The 16,089-nt window shown below is 40.4% G+C and overlaps 1 protein-coding gene across 2 annotated transcripts in view; it reads left to right on the top strand.

The window, feature by feature from the left end:
- The window catches only part of LOC139607890 (roundabout homolog 2-like), an 81,538-nt gene that overhangs the window by 37,116 nt on the left and 28,333 nt on the right, over positions 1-16,089 (top strand). The window contains exons 3-9 of one of the 2 annotated variants that reach the window (XM_071461204.1): positions 6,514-6,671; positions 6,811-6,931; positions 7,091-7,229; positions 10,114-10,250; positions 11,504-11,515; positions 12,030-12,154; positions 12,984-13,155. In XM_071461204.1, the coding sequence (XP_071317305.1) occupies positions 6,514-6,671; positions 6,811-6,931; positions 7,091-7,229; positions 10,114-10,250; positions 11,504-11,515; positions 12,030-12,154; positions 12,984-13,155 (864 nt within the window). The remainder of the gene's footprint in view (positions 1-6,513; positions 6,672-6,810; positions 6,932-7,090; positions 7,230-10,113; positions 10,251-11,503; positions 11,516-12,029; positions 12,155-12,983; positions 13,156-16,089) is intronic. The other variant, XM_071461205.1, reaches the window with a different exon arrangement.

The raw sequence follows: 16,089 nt of genomic DNA, 5'->3' as shown, positions 1-16,089 counted from the left end.
GACATCGTGTAAACGCTCCTCATCTCCCTGCAGATTGTAGTCCTGACTGATTGCTGATGACTTTTTTAGGGCAGAGACATGTTAAGTTGTTTATTTATTCAAAAAAAAAAAATCCCCAATGCAAATAGCCCTCCCCACTCTGGGTTTCCCCTCCCCCTGATTGTGTGTCGGCTCTTTCTGCCTCAGTTTCTGTTTCCTTCTGTTGGACAGGGATGATAATGTTGTGGTCATCAGCAAAGTTTGTGATATAAGAACAGGACAGCTGTTTTCTTTTTTGTTTGTTTTGTTTATTTATGCATGTGTGTGCGTCTGTGTTTGTGTGTATGCGTCAGTGTGCGTTTTATGCATGTGACAGATATGGGACATCTCTGACTGCCGTCGAGAAAGTGACACACCCTACAGGCTAGTGTGTTCAAAAAGGATCTTCAGCAAACTCCAAACCACAATTTAGCAGACCACTGTCATAAGAAATCACTTACAGAAGCTGTTGTAATGCATTTTTTGACACTGGATCACTAACTGTATAAACCTTCACAACATCCTAACATCACAGTTTCTGACATTAGACTCAGACACGATATATACATAGAAAAATAGTTGCTATTTTAACGATTTCTATAAAAAAGACCATCTGATTGCTATCTAAACCTGAAGTTTGGCAAGCTTTGTCGACATGCAGCACATCACTTCATCATTGCATCTGTGATTCCCGAATGGAGATACAGCCATCTGTTACACCCAACAACTGGCAAGGTGTTAGTGTGTTCATCTTTCTGCTCTACTCATAAACAATTCTGTTTCTTTTTGCTTCTGCAGTGCCACCCCTACTTTTGGGTGGGGCTGTAGGGTGTGAGGTTATACATTATATTCCCCTGCTGGTCCACCAGCCAGCTTGCACGGTCATACACAACACCACAACAAACATCTACAAGCAAACAAGCAGATCTCTACAAAATAAACAAAATGCTGCATGAGTTAATTGGTTGTAATTTTGTTGCCCGTCACCATCTGTCTGTCACACCTTATTTATTTATCATTTTGTATTATGAAGTTAATTAATGTCTTTTTCAATTGATTAATGCCCTGTACCGACTCAATTAGTGCTAAATTAATAGATCAACAATGATTGGAAAATGCAACTCATTATTTGCATCAGATTTAGCATCTTGCTGTCTCTCCTCATTCTTTTTACAGATGCATGAACATACATGGGTACAATGGCTAAATGACTTCTTGTCTAATTTAGCATTTTGCTTACACTATGCTTCTCAGCTTCTGTGTGGCACTAGAGGAAAAATCAGGTACTCACCAAAGCCATCCCCAAAGGTAACCATGAACGTCTACACCTATTTTTGTGCCAGTCCATCATATATGTAGAGATATTCCATAGAATAAGTGAAAACTGGGATCTACCGGAAGCACTAGACGACAAGTCAGGGGATCGGTGTTTGGGGGTTCTGCGCAGTATCTTAGCTGTTGCTAGAACTGCACTCTTCTGGACAGAAACCTCAGACATTGTACCTGGAATCTACTGGAGCCATTCTCTGGGTGTAGGGGTCACAGCCCCCAGTGCTCCAATTACCACTGGTACCACTGTTGTCTTTACACTCCACATCTTTTCTTTCAGCCCTCCGGTATTTCTCAAGGTTCTTGTATTTCTTCTTCTTGATGTTTCTGTCGCTTGGGATTGCTACATCTATCACCACTGCCTTCTTCTGTAGTTTGTCAACCAACACGAGGTCTGTCTGTTGGTCAGCCAACCAACAGACAGACAGAGATTGCCACCCTTTTGTTCGACAGCCATGCCACTAGCTTTGGTCAGGAACATAGACATTGTAGATGACAGGTATCTCTTTCGATGGGTGTAATACGGCAGAATCTTGCACCATAAAAATGCAGCCTACCTTTGCCACGGGGGGTCACCAGACAGTGACAAGGAATAATAGGGAAACAACTTTGGCTCTTAGCAAACAATTAAAGCCATTTTAGAGCGTGTCATACTAGCATCAGCACTACCTAGTGAGACTTATTAGTTTGAGCTGCACTTTGTCAAATTCAGGTGGAAGTTATTATTCTGAGCAGTAGCTTGAGCAGAACACTAATGCCACTATCTTTGGCAAGAAAGCATACCCATAGGTTAACAATTGATGTTAATATCCTAGCATTAAGCTAATACATTTAGCATATTAGCATACTGTTAGTTCAGTAGTATGCTATGTTACCTCGAAGTAGTCATTAGTTCTAGAGGTAGAGGTTCTGTCATGATCAATATCTGTACTAAAACCCCAGGACAACTGACTGGCAAACCCACACGACCATCCCTCAGCTAACCTCAACACAACATAACACAAATCATTGTAACTTCATGCTGCTCTGTTCTGAAACTTAACACTGACTTGTATGCTTGAAGACAGACACTGGAGTAAATGTTTGCAAGCCTAATGGACACACAAGACATTAACTGTACTACAGAAGATAATGAACGCGACGACTGATAAACATCACTGACTGTATAGGAGCAAACAAGCTGCTCTAAACCAAAGGGAGGTGATATTCAGCTAGTACGATGAGCAACATGCATCGAGACCTCAAGTGGGATCTTCAAGGATGTGATATTGTGGTGCAATTGTGAGATGAGACTCAGTCATATGTTGCTGCTGTGGCTGAAGAGGGTCTCAAGAAATCAGGATGCTAAGATGGAATATATCAAAATTTACAACAACTACCCCTTCTCCTGGTAATCTTATAACGAGTCCCTGAATAGTTATTTGTATTCAGATACTTCCACCTTGTCACATATTTTTACCACCCATTGTGTCATGAAATGAAGCCCACTTACAAATCATTCTCCTTCTGATTTGATAAATGAAACTGGTGAATGAGTGAGTCCCCTGAATGGCTTGTTTGAATAATTGAGCAGTACTCAATCAGACAACATTAGGCAGTGGTGGCGGCACTGCCATCTGATATAATTACCACATGACAGCAGACTACACATGGGTGCTGCCTCCACAGGGGCTCCACATTTGAGACCGGTAGATTAGAACAACATCACCCCCACCCCATGTCTCACATTCCCTCATAAACATCACATAAAGAAACCAGCAAAGGCCTCAGTGAGAACAGGAAAGGGTGGGGGACACCCCACACTAGAGTTCGGGGGGAGGTGGGATAGCTGTCATATACTGTTGGGATTGAATAAATCACAGCTACAGTACCAACCGTATGAATGTATTTGTGCCCCCTCCCCTTAGCCTTTTAAATTTGCAGTAGCCTATTACCAGGAGATTGTATATACAGTAATAAGTTATTCACTTCCCATTCAATAAGACACAATTTATTATGTACACCATAAATCATAAAAAAAAAAATATCGACCTACATTTAATTTTTGGGCGGTGAGCAAATTGGAAATATCCCAGAAATTGAAATTGAAAGTAAGTAAAACATATGACAGCAGTGACTTTTAAATGATGTAGATATAATAGCAAATGGTTGAGATCCTGATCACTCTAATGAGAACCTGTAGCAGACAACATATAGTCTATATATATATATATTTTTTATGTTTTTAGACAGCCATTACTGCCACAGTCTCTGTACATAAACGCCACTATTCAGTTTTACCATTAGCACCATTAAAACACAGTATTTTTCTCCTCTTTACTTTTCTTTAATTGGGCTTTCACGTCATGTCTTGAATTACCCAGGCCTGATTTCCCTGCGTGTGTCTGGGCTTCACAGTCTCTTGAGACGAGCTTTGCTGTTATAGGAGAATCTTTAATGTGACAACACAGGAGGAGGAAGGTAGTTGTGTGACTGGATGAGCGGAGTGTTGGCTTCACTGGGATGGGTCACTAAGTGTATAGTGCCATGTGACAGCCAGCCAGCCATATGTCTTTGCCAAAGTAGTCTCTGCAACTGAGACTCATTTACTCCAGCGCAGACTGGATGTGATTGACAGCCGGGCCAAAGGGCCTTTGGCTCCTTACTGATTTTCTTTTTCACTAGGTGTCCTCTGGGACTTAGAATTCATGCTACAGTATATCAGCAGAACAGCTTATGGCTGTAATGAGAATGAAAAGCAAACTGAACACCAAGCCAATTTATTTCACTTTTATGTGCTATGAGTTTTAAAACCATCATTTAGTTTCAATATTGCAGCATGCCATTTGATTTACATTACACATTTTAATTATTAGTTGGTAAACGTAAATGGGATAACTGAAAAAAAAGAAAAGGACCTAGATTTTAACATAGTGTGAATTATAATTAAAGAATTGTAATTAGCTCCGGTTTTTCATTAATTAGTCATTCATAACACATGAGATCAGAAGTGACACTTAACAGCTGATTTTTATTCACAAGTAGAAAAAAAGTCTTAATTTTGATTCTTTGAGCTTTCTTTTATTTTCACTGTCATGACTGTCACACAATGCACTTTATTATTTAAAACTAGCCTAGAGTAAGGCTTTTCACAAAAACAGCATGTCATACGCTATTAATGCAAAGGAGACACAACTCATTGCAGGATCCAAATCACGATCTCTATTTTTATCCATAATTCCAGTGATGGCTAAGAGTACAATCATTCCTGTGGCTGCTTAAAGCAGAGTTGCTTTTGAATTGATATTTGGGATAACAGTTGTGACAGAATTAGGAAGTTTTGAAGATGTAACCTTTTAACTTAGCAGCAGCTAGCTCATACATCTGCTCAAAATGCATGAGTATAGCTTTTACTTGAATTGCTTGAAAAATCTTGATGTTCTTGCTTCTTTGAACACGCAAACTCAAGCACAGACAGCCCTACCATGGAGAAATTAAAGTGTTGGTCCAACCGTGGAAGAATACAGAGAAACAAACCTGCTTATAAATGAAATTCTAATGAACTATGTTCAATATGAAAATAAGCAATTGCGGCATATTTCACCCACCATATTTCAAGCAGCTGTCATGATTTTGTTTTTGGTTTTTTTTCAGTATCATATAGTTGTTGCCCCTCTTGTCGCTACAGTATTCATTCATTTTCAAAACCAACAGTATTATCCTCTAAGAGATGTGTGAAAGTTGCTGCTGTTAATGAGACATTTTGAAACCATTGTACCCATAATGCTTCATAAGAACTTGCAAATCTCCCCTTTTTATTTAATAAAGTTTCATAAAGGATTGTTTGATTCAGTCAATATCACTGGTCACTGCTGCTTTCTCTCAGTTTGAACTTGCAGGTGCAACCTCTTGTCCAGAGACCAAGGTCTGTATCTGCAACAAAGCACGGGCGCTTCATCAAACTGTCATTGTTATCCAAGGTTTCCGTCTCGGCCAAACTGGTGTATTTTCACAATTCACAACACTTTATCTTATCACCCATGTATTTGCAGAAGTCACAGAGGCCACACTGCAGCCTCTGATGCTGTAGAGTAGACCACAGCATTTTATCAGTTTTGAAGGAAAGACAGTGATGCCTCAGGCTTAAATAGTCTTTGGTCCCAATCTTACCTTTGTAATGGAATGTTTTATGCCATTATAAGCAACTTTTCCTCACTGCCCCAAATGGAAATAACCAGTGTAATTTATAACCATAACATCAATTTTTATTATAAGCAAACATTTATATTGTGATCATCATACAGAATCTATGATATCTCTCTTATATCGTATTGCCTGTATAATACTCATGCAGAATTTTCTGTTCAAGTCACTCAGACAATGAATTTTATTGATTTGGTGACCCCTTTGAATTCCCCTGTATAACAAACAAATACTTTTAACGTGGAGCCTGTTCATACTCCCCAGAGGATGATCCTGTTCAATCATGCACTCATAAAACCACAACATAAAACATACACAAAAAAAACTACAAGCATTGGTGATTTAATGTCTGTCAGATAGCTCCCATGGGTTTTGGAGTGATGTGTAGTATCAGTAGGTTATGGTTATTTGTTTTGTCCATTGAATTTCATTATTAGGTTTTAAACAGTTCTTCTTTTTGATGTTTGTTGGATGTAGCCTTAAGGAAGCCTCTAGTCAGGCTTTACAGATTTAGTGTTGCTTGAATTTTTAATGCAGGATCTTTCACTTAGACCTCCCTATTCGTGTTGCTTCTACAGTTTTACTTTGCTTTTATGTTTCTTGCTCATCTTCTAGGTGTCTTTCCCCTGCACCTTGTCCTTTTAATCCTTCCTGGCTTTACACATTCTTAAGGTTTATCTACTGAGATCAAAGAAGAGTCTGTACCTATGCCCTCAGGGGGAAAACTGTATTATTAAAGACGGATAGATTGCTGAGGGTCCTGTGAGGCAGTCTACCTCAGGAATGATCTTTTAGACTCTTATATTAGACAATAGTGGTAGAGGTCAGTTTGCCCATGACAGCTCAGTTGTGGAGCAACTTTCTGGTTCACATAATGAAGCAGCTGGACTCAAAAGAAAATTCAAACTAATTCGACTGAATGAGAAAATTGTTACAGTCAGAGTAACAGCCCCTGCTCCCCACCTTGTTTTTTTTGTCTCTTAGTGTTACGCGATGACTTCAGACAGAACCCACAGCACACGGTGGTGGCCGTCGGGGAGAGTGCCAGTCTTGAGTGTCAGCCTCCACGTGGGCATCCTGAACCCACCACCTTCTGGAGGAAAGATAAGGCTCGTCTTGACCTCAAAGATGACAGGATCACGGTAGGTTACTCTCCTAGGGACCACTCCACCACCTTTGACACGACCCTTGCTCTCAATCACATTCATAGTGATTCACTTTTACAATGTAAAGGCTTTTATATTGAACTGGTTGATGCTAATTGCACGCATATCTGGTCAGGTACGTGGAGGAAAGCTGACCATCTCGAATACCAAGAAGAGTGATGCAGGGATTTATGTGTGTGTGGCGGCCAACATGGTCGGGGAGAGAGAGAGTGAAAAAGCTCAGCTCTCAGTGTTTGGTAAGAGATCTGACGTTCACTCTTTGCCTATGTCAAAAACTAATAGTGCATGACTTTTTTTTTTTACTTTGGTATTTACTGCCCACTAACACATACAGCATTAACCACTCTGTCGAAAGTATATTTAGCACCCGTGTTGTGTATACTGCCCACATCCAGAAAGACCAGTGTTTGTGCAGCGGCCTGTGAACCAGGTGGTCTTAGTTGATGAGAGTGTGGAGTTCAGGTGTCAGGTCCACGGTGACCCCCCGCCTACACTGCGCTGGAAGAAAGAGGACGTGGATATCCCCCGCGGCAGGTGAGGAATGTGTGTGAATGTGTGCAGTGCCTATGTCTGTGTGTGCGCTTGTGTCCATGTGTGCATATTAATACAGTAAAAGTGATAACGGATAAATGGTGAGGGAGAGCTAGTGAAGCACTAAGGCACTAAAGGATCCACACAGCAGGAGCATATAATATAAGGCACTCCAATACATAAGCCCTACTGGGATTAGTAACTGTATAATGTTTATAATGTCCAGTTAGTTAGAAAGGTGATGCTTCAGTTCTGTGGTCATTTCTGAAGCCAGTTTACAGTGCTGTGTGTACCATAGACATATGATAATTGCTTTCAAATCCCATTAGAACACTTAGTTTTAGGTCATTATCAGCCTGCCATGTGGGTTTTTACAGTCTCTGCTCAGCATGGTGTATTTTTAAATACAGTATGTCTCAGTATGCAGTCTGGCCATCCATGAAAACCTTTTAATTCATTCTTAGGGTCTAAACAGTTCTTCTTTCTGATGTTTGAAATCTGAAGATTAAATGACAAACATATCACACTGTTAATCCTCAGTGCATAATTTATATTAACTCATAATCCCAGACATTTTTGATGCTTTTACAACTATGTTCTACAGTGGACCTGACAGCTGAACACACTGCAATTAAAAAAAAAAACAACAAAAAAACACACGCAAATAGACACAACACAAGCAAAGACAGAAAACATCTTCATCAGTTTGACAATATGTGCACTGCAAATACTCGCAACACAACAGGAGACACAAAAAGTGATGAACCTGGCTGGGACACACTTGTTCCATGCTTCGTGACTTTTGAAGTTAAAAGCATTGAACAACAAGTGTATTTGAATACATTTATTATAATACACCCATGCAAGTGTGTCCCAGCCAGGCTCATCACTGCTCTGTGTCACCTGGAAACACTTCCGTTGTGTTGTGAGTATTTGCTGTGCATTCGTTGTCAAATGTTTTCTGAATTGTCTTGTGTTTTGTCTATTTGCATGTGTTTTCTAAGTTGCAGTGCGTTTAGCTCTCAGGGCCACTGTAATATTCAGCAATGATTCAGATTCATGTAACAAATAATATAATCACAAATCATAAACAAGCACTCTTTCAGAATTTATAGACTGTTTCTCGGGTAGATTTTTACACGCATCATGAGAAATGATCTATGCCTGTGGATTGATGTGTGTAAATGTTTAAAATAACCTAGATAAACTTGGGTAGGCCTGGTCTCATTGTGAGAAACCTGGTCAAGATGTAAAACTTGATTTCATATTAAATCAGACTTGCACAGTTATCAATGCTGTAATAGCAGTCATCTTGCCAGTCATTTAACCAGTTTATTTGTAGCTCTGGACTGATGGAAATTTGTACTGTAAGACCACTTATACATAGATGTTCTTGGAAATGATTTTAATTGTTATCAAGCAAAACCAAGTACACTGAGTGTGTCAACTAAACAGATAAGACTTAGATAGAAAACCTGTGATGATCAAAACCTGGTGAGTCATCTCTCTCACATCAGACTTCAGCTGTGAAAAGAAAAACTCAAAAATATCACCCCTTTAAAAAAAGAGACACATTTATTTTACTTGTGCTACAAGTTTAGCTAACACCTGTGGCAAGCCATTACTGCTTTAAGGAGGTAGTATGGCACCTTCTCAGATGTGTCAACATTTTAGATTATGTTTTGATTTTTAGATTTTAGATTATAATAGCCGCCCGTCTGTCTGTCCGTCTGCGTACCTGTGTTGTGCCCTCTACCTCAGTACCCCTTGACTCCAGAAACATGTCCTACTTTCAGACCTGCCTCGCCTCACTTCCCTCCTTCCACTTCTTTCATTCTTTTCCTAAACCCGTCGGCCTCCTGGGAAGTCTGTATCTGGGTCAGAGATGTGCTGTGAATGGAGTCCTCACCAGGCTCCGGACAGACCCCGCAACCCCCGTCGATATTCTGCCCACACCCTTTGGAACATCTATTTCAAATGTGACTTTTTCTCACCCCTTGTGCCATTTCTCTGCCTGACTTGTCTCCCATCTCTGAATCAGTATGGCTGGCTAGACAATTTCACAGGATCTCTCATACCAAAAGGGACCCCAGAGAGGGAGAGCCCGACTCCTTGCTCCTCCTATACTCATTCTGTCTGTACCCCCTCTGAGGCACTTATCTAAACTCTGGTAGCTGAGATGTTTCTCTCACTCTAACTGCACCACTGCTGCATTACAGTATGCTGCACTGGTGGATACACACGGATGCATGGAGCATCTCTATGAATAAGTCATTTCTTACTGCTTGGCTCATTCATCAAACTCAGTTTGTCAGACTGTGCCACTCCCTTACTCTCAGAGTGTTTGTCTATCTCTCCCTCTGTCTCTGTCTCCCCTTTTTTTTTTTTTTTTTTTGCTTGCTTTCTCCCATACACACACAAACACAGACTCACACACACATGCATATAGCATAGCATAGTGCACAGCCCATACCACAGTGGGTGGCTCATCTTTATAAATATTGAAATAGTGGAACAGTCAGGGTTCCAGCTGAAAGCACCTTTCATTTTGCCATGCCTTCATCTCAGCATAATTGCTCCCCTTTTTCTGCCTCCATAGCACAGTGTGTGCAGCAGAGAGTCTTAATTGCCTTAGAAAGTCTGTCTTCGTTCAAAAATGACACAACCTTTATAAAAGCACAGAAAAAAAAAAAACATCACACAAGTTTATACAGCTTTGATTCAGTTTCAGTGTTTGTTGATTGCATTTCCTTGATTGAAATAAATAAAAAAAACATGAAGTAAATGTGATTTTTAATCCACCGATAATTGTTTTTGATCTTCCAGTTTTATGAAACCACTCTGAGATGTCATTTGACTTGATGTCACTCTTCCTCTCTGTTGCCAGGTATGACATCAGATATGAAAAAGAGGACTTCCTGCTGAAGATTAAAAAAGCATCAGTCAGTGATCAGGGAACCTTCACATGTCTGGCAGAGAACCGTGTGGGTAAAGTGGAGGCCTCTGCCTACCTGACTATCAGAGGTGGGTAACTGCTTGTGGACTCACTTGTGGTAAAGCTCATAACCCATCTCTAATATTTTTTTTTTTTTGTATCTCCCAAAGCAGGCCGCAGGACAATCAGTCTTTTATTGCCCACTTTACGAGTGTTATTGCCCCCCTGCTGAAAGGCTGGGCCTGGCCTTAGCTTTTCTTTCATATATAAGGGGCTGATGTAGTTGATTGCTCCAGATCTCCAGCTAGGCCCCAGATATGAACAATCTAACCAGCTTTAACTGTTATGACCTCTCCTGGGGGTCTTATTCTCCCTCCAGCCCACTCACTCCATATTTACACAATATTGATTAGAGGAAGCAACTTCATAGCAAAGGTTGATATTGTAAAAATAAATAAAAAAATGTTCCTCTATGCTTTCTGGTCTTTATGTTTTCATTATATCTGTCATATAAAACATTGCATACAGCCTAAGTGACACTTGAGTTGAAAGCAACCGGTAACGCATTCTTAACACCTGGATAAATATTTCATACATCATCATACATACTGTGCATCATAGATCTCATGACATTAACTGTTTCCTTCTTTATTGTGATGAAATTTTTATTCTTGCTCTCATTATTCATGCATGAGTTGTCTCATATCTTGAAAAGCTCCATGGTGTATTTTAAGATTTGTGTCAGAGTCAAGGCATATTTTGAGCGATTATGTTAAACCAGAGTTGTGATTGTGCTTAGGTAAAATATGTGTGAACACAGACAACACATATCACTAATACAAAGCCTGCTGTAAATATTTCAGAAAGTTTCCAAAGAGATGACCAATGATGAAGGAAAAAATAGACCTTAATTGAATGGATCACTTTAGATGTTAGTGCTGTTTGTTATCTGTTTGTGAAATGTTCAGACAAGACAGGTAATATATGACAGTCGGCCAAATATTAGATACTTGCTCTACAACTAGATCTGTGTGAATGTGTTATGTATTATCACATAAATTAAGTGTTACTACTGATAAATCTGTTCCGTGGGTTTTGGCATCGGTTTCCCTTCTCCATATTGTTGCCAAGGTGCCATTTCCTTGAGGCCCATGAACTCACCTCCTTTGGTGACTCGAGCATTACCCTCCTCCTCCTTAAACTTCATGGATGGAAACCCAACTCCATCTCATTCATTTCTGATTTTCATTCTTTTCTTTTTCTGTCCCTCTACTCTACTCCTCTGCCCTCCTTCTCTCTGTGTCGTGTGTTAATCTCACCCACACCATTGTTGTGTCACCAGCTCGCCCCGTTGGTAAGTAGGAGCTGATCCCATTATGCATGCGTTGCTCTCTTTCTGTTTTTGACCACACACGTACAGTATGCATGTACTGTTGTGACATTCCACAAACACATTCATCAAACTAATATTGGACATGCATATCTACATTGTTGCGATCAACCCCTGACTTCCCCTGGCAGTCTTTTGTAGCAGCAGTGGATTTATCAACTCATTTTTTTCTATTTGAAATGGGGGTCCAGGTATGGATGATGCGCCTTAGTGGAAAAAACTGAATTGAAGTACATCAAGGCACCCTGCTAATTAGCTGGTAGCATTCATTCTGATGTTCTTGCAGCTGAATGAATGGCTTGTGTGACTGGCATAGTCAAGAAATAGCTCTCAAACAAACAACCAAAACCTAATGCATGAACCTTTTAGCTTGCAGCTGAATCTTCAGTCCAAACTGTTTTTTTTTTTAAAGCAGCAATTAGAACTCCGCACAGATTTGCTGCTATTATGTTATTGTTTATTTTGCCTTTAACCTCAGAGGCGCCCCAGTTTGTGGTGCGACCCCGTGACCAGATTGTGGCTCAAGGACGAACAGCTACCTTTCCCTGCGAGACCAGGGGCAAACCTCAGCCCACTGTCTTCTGGCAACGAGAGGGTAGCCAGGTGAGGATGGACAAATTTACTTGTGTATGTGTGTCTGTAAAGATGTGTGCATGCTGTGGAGTTAATTATTTCTCTCTATACAGACATACATTTGCAACCACATCAAAAGAAAAAATATGTAAAATAAAATTTTAAAAAAGACCAAAGCTCTGATTGAGCAAACCAGGAGACAGCAGACTACAGTTCTGTTCCACATATAGATGAAGTGGTCATTTATCATCTATCGACGCCAGTCCGACCAGCCAAATCACTTAGCAAGAAACAATGTCATGTGCTGCATTAGAGTCATTAGACATAATGAAAGCAGGCTAATGTCCTTTGCTGCCCATCAGCTTGTCTGCTTGGGGTGCAGAAACGGAGATCGCTGATGCCTCAATTTCATGACCATGACTGCAGGTTATCACAGCACAGATTATCACTCTGGGGGTAAACTGCCATTCAGGCTTAGTAGAAGAGAGACATTGACCCACTTTTCTAACTGAATTGTACATAATTGTCAGAATATGTAATTGTATTGAGGGCTTGTCTTGAACATATTGGTGATTTTTATTTTCTTTTAAGTCAGTTGTGCTGGCCAAAGATGTAACATTAAAATACAATAAACTCAATTTTAATGACAATCAACACTTAATTTGGTAAAGTAATTCGTGACAACAGAGAAACACATTAGAGAGGGCAGCCATGAATTTCTCACACTCAGATGGGAAATATGCTTTTCAATAAGAAATTAAAAAACAACTAAATTACCAGAGGTTCCAGTCCCTGAAGTCAGTACTTCTAAATTTGATCCCATATCACTTACTTTACTTTCCACTTTCTATCCCTGCAGGATCTTCTGTTTCCCAACCAGCCGACACAGGGAGATAGCCACGTGTCCGTGTCCGTGAATGGAGAGTTGACCATTTCATCAGTGCAGCGCTCCGATGCAGGATATTATATCTGCCAGGCCCTCACTGTAGCAGGCAGCATCATGGCCAAGGCACAGCTTGAGGTAGCAGACGGTAAGGCTGGACAAACACACACAGATCAAATGTTTATAGAAAATGTAAAATCTATGATACAGCATACTAAAATATGAGAACTTTTCTTTTATTTTTTTTTTTGATGATCGGATTTAATAGCACCAAGATTAGCTGTAACAGTTACGTAAACATTTTATACTTACATTCAATTGTTACGCCCTGTTAGCTACATTATGCATCAGGGAGATGCATGCACAGAATTAGTGGAGACTCAAAACAATATTGCATGATTGCACGGCTCAGTACACAGGTAATCTCACCAGAGTGAAGCCATTACCCCCCCTCCCACGCCCACCCCCCACCCCCCCAACCAATGACTTCATCCCAAGGGATTTCTCTAAGTAGCTAAAGATGACAGAAATGCCACTGCTTCTGATATAAAGTATAAACTTAGCAGTTTGTAACTGAGTTGATTTGTAGAGTAGATGGTGCTGAATGCCCCTTAGGATCTCAACACCTGACTTCTTCTTCACGTTCTCGTGACAGTCAGAGTTTAGGCTGTGGAACCATCAAACATATTTCACTTAGCTTCCTGAAGTCACATTGTTTTGGCAATGTTGTTCAAACCTGGTCAGCAAAAACATGCATTATATTTTAAAAGCCTTGTCAATGGTATTTTGTATTTAGTGTTGCGGTGATTTTTTTATTGTGGTGCATTGTGGGCTTTAAAATCATACACACACATAAGGTTGCAGCATTATCCAGACCTAATAAAACACTGAATACCAGTATATCACAGGTTGTTTGTCTGCCCACACATTTAAAGCTGAAGATACATCAGGATGTACTAAAAGCAAGTCACCCTCCGTCATCCTTTTCATTATCACCTCACTGTGGTAAATGTGAATGGTCTGAAAAGACTGAAACTGTGTAAAATAAAGCTGTCTCCTTGATGGAGAGACACTTTGCACTTTTTTTTTTTTTTTTTTTTTTTTGACAAAGCTTTAATGTCAGCATTAAGTGCTGAGCCGCTGCCAGCTGGGAGCTGTTTATGCCCGTCTCTCCATTTGTTTCTTGGCTTTTTCTCCCACACATTATTAAATTAACATCTGTTGAAGTGTTTTTTGGAGATGAAATGACTCCTGTTCTGTCACTCAGAGGAGATGGATCAATATCCAAATGTTTGGTGTAGAGCTCAACGGATGGGAGAAATGCCTTTGATTGATGGCTGTAAACAAAGATGGATAGAGAGTTTTGGATGCTTGTAACATTAAGGACAGAAGATCACTCCCCATTGCAGCGTCCGAGAGGGTCCTCTTGGTACTTGCTGCAACTTAGAGATGAAGCCATAGTTATCCTTGTGCAGAATTAGCAAGTCCATTTCTCCTAACCAGTATAGGAACAGGAGCTGTGCACTCTGTAAGGCACACACATACCCTAGCACACAAGCTGAGGAGGGTTGTGTGTGAGGATTGAAACAAAGTCATTGCATTCAGCCATTTGTTGCTGAAAGTTGTTCAGATTCTTCTGAGCATACGGACAATCAGTTTAGATACTGCAGAAGTGGTCTGACAATTTTCTGTGGATGTGAAACTGGGTCACTGTTAAAATCCATTGTTACTGCAGTGGATCCAAGATGACCACAGCCGCTGCTCTCCAAGCTGCACATATTTCAAAGCCATATTTCAAGCCCACAGGGGGTGAGTTTTTGATACAAGACAGATTTTGGGTGAGCTTGAACCTGTCTGACCTATTCCTGCAGACACTGAGGATACCTGGGGGCTAATGGTGGCTACCGCTGTGATGCTTGATCAAAGAGTCTCAACCAGAACCTTGACAGTTACCTTTCAACTCTAGTTTTGAGCTGTGGTATAGAAGTATTAGTTGAAACTGATGCTCTGACTATGTTAACTCCTCTAATTAATGTTTAAATAGTAAATATTCACTCAGTAGCATGCAGCTAGTAACTAGATCAATTTCCTTGAAAATCTACGGTAAAATAATTCAGTTTATTTTGCAGCTTGTGTAGCCGTTGGTGGTGATAAGAGACAAACAACCTCAAAAGAGCAACATTTTATTATTACCTTTGACACTAAAGCTGGAGAGTATGACTGCATTTGTTACTGGACTGCTGCTAAATCAGGAACAGCAATATAATGTTGATGTTTGCGCTCTAGTCGCCTGGGATGATGATAGCTTTCTGTACAGTAGATGTAATGTTTTCCTGAAGATGCCATGGCATCAGTATGGAGACCAATCTTATGTTCAACTAAAAAAAAAAAAAAAAGACTGCATTTATTTCATCCCACAAATTCCAATAGATGCTTCTCAACAACACAATGTGCAGTAGATGATCTTTATATTGCCACCTAAATGCAAACAATTCTCCCTCGATAAAATTTAATATCACATTTAGCTCTTCTCACTGTGCTCGATGCCTCTCCTAGTTGTACCTGATTCTTCTCCCATTCTGCTGGAGTTGCTGTGTTCCTCATTGTGTTGAAGGAGGTGTGATGGAAGATAAGGCAGGAGGAACCTGCTGTAAACACTTGTGCGAATGGAGACAGACCTGATAACAGTGGAGAGCAGCAGTGAGGAAATTGAAAGCGGGGGGGTAGTTACAAGGCCTAGAGAGATTCAGCACTCGAGAAATTACTATTGCAGAGTGCAGAGGCTGTTTTCTGGGCGATATAACATGCTTTAAAAAGCTTTAAAAGAGATGTATTGTTGTTCTGCTTGGCATGCTAATTCAGAGTTTAGTTTAGTGTATGGGGGGTGGCGGGGTGAGAGATGCCAAGAGGGAGGCGGTGCAGCCATGAGTCAGAGTTGTAAGAGAGAGGACAGGCATGAATGTGTTGAGGGGTGTTATAAAGAAGGTATGGTAATTAGCACCATGGGTGAAGCATCGTTAATCCTCACCTAGTAATTAAAGCTCAAAGGTGTGATGCAGTGCCATGAGCACACTGCCCTACT

This window comes from Trachinotus anak, unplaced genomic scaffold (genome assembly GCF_046630095.1).
Source record: "Trachinotus anak isolate AG129_WGS33_773 ecotype Australia unplaced genomic scaffold, CSIRO_AGI_Tana_v1 ptg000024l, whole genome shotgun sequence".
In the NCBI taxonomy this organism is placed as follows: Eukaryota; Metazoa; Chordata; class Actinopteri; order Carangiformes; family Carangidae; genus Trachinotus; species Trachinotus anak.
This window is presented reverse-complemented; position numbering and strand designations above follow the sequence as displayed.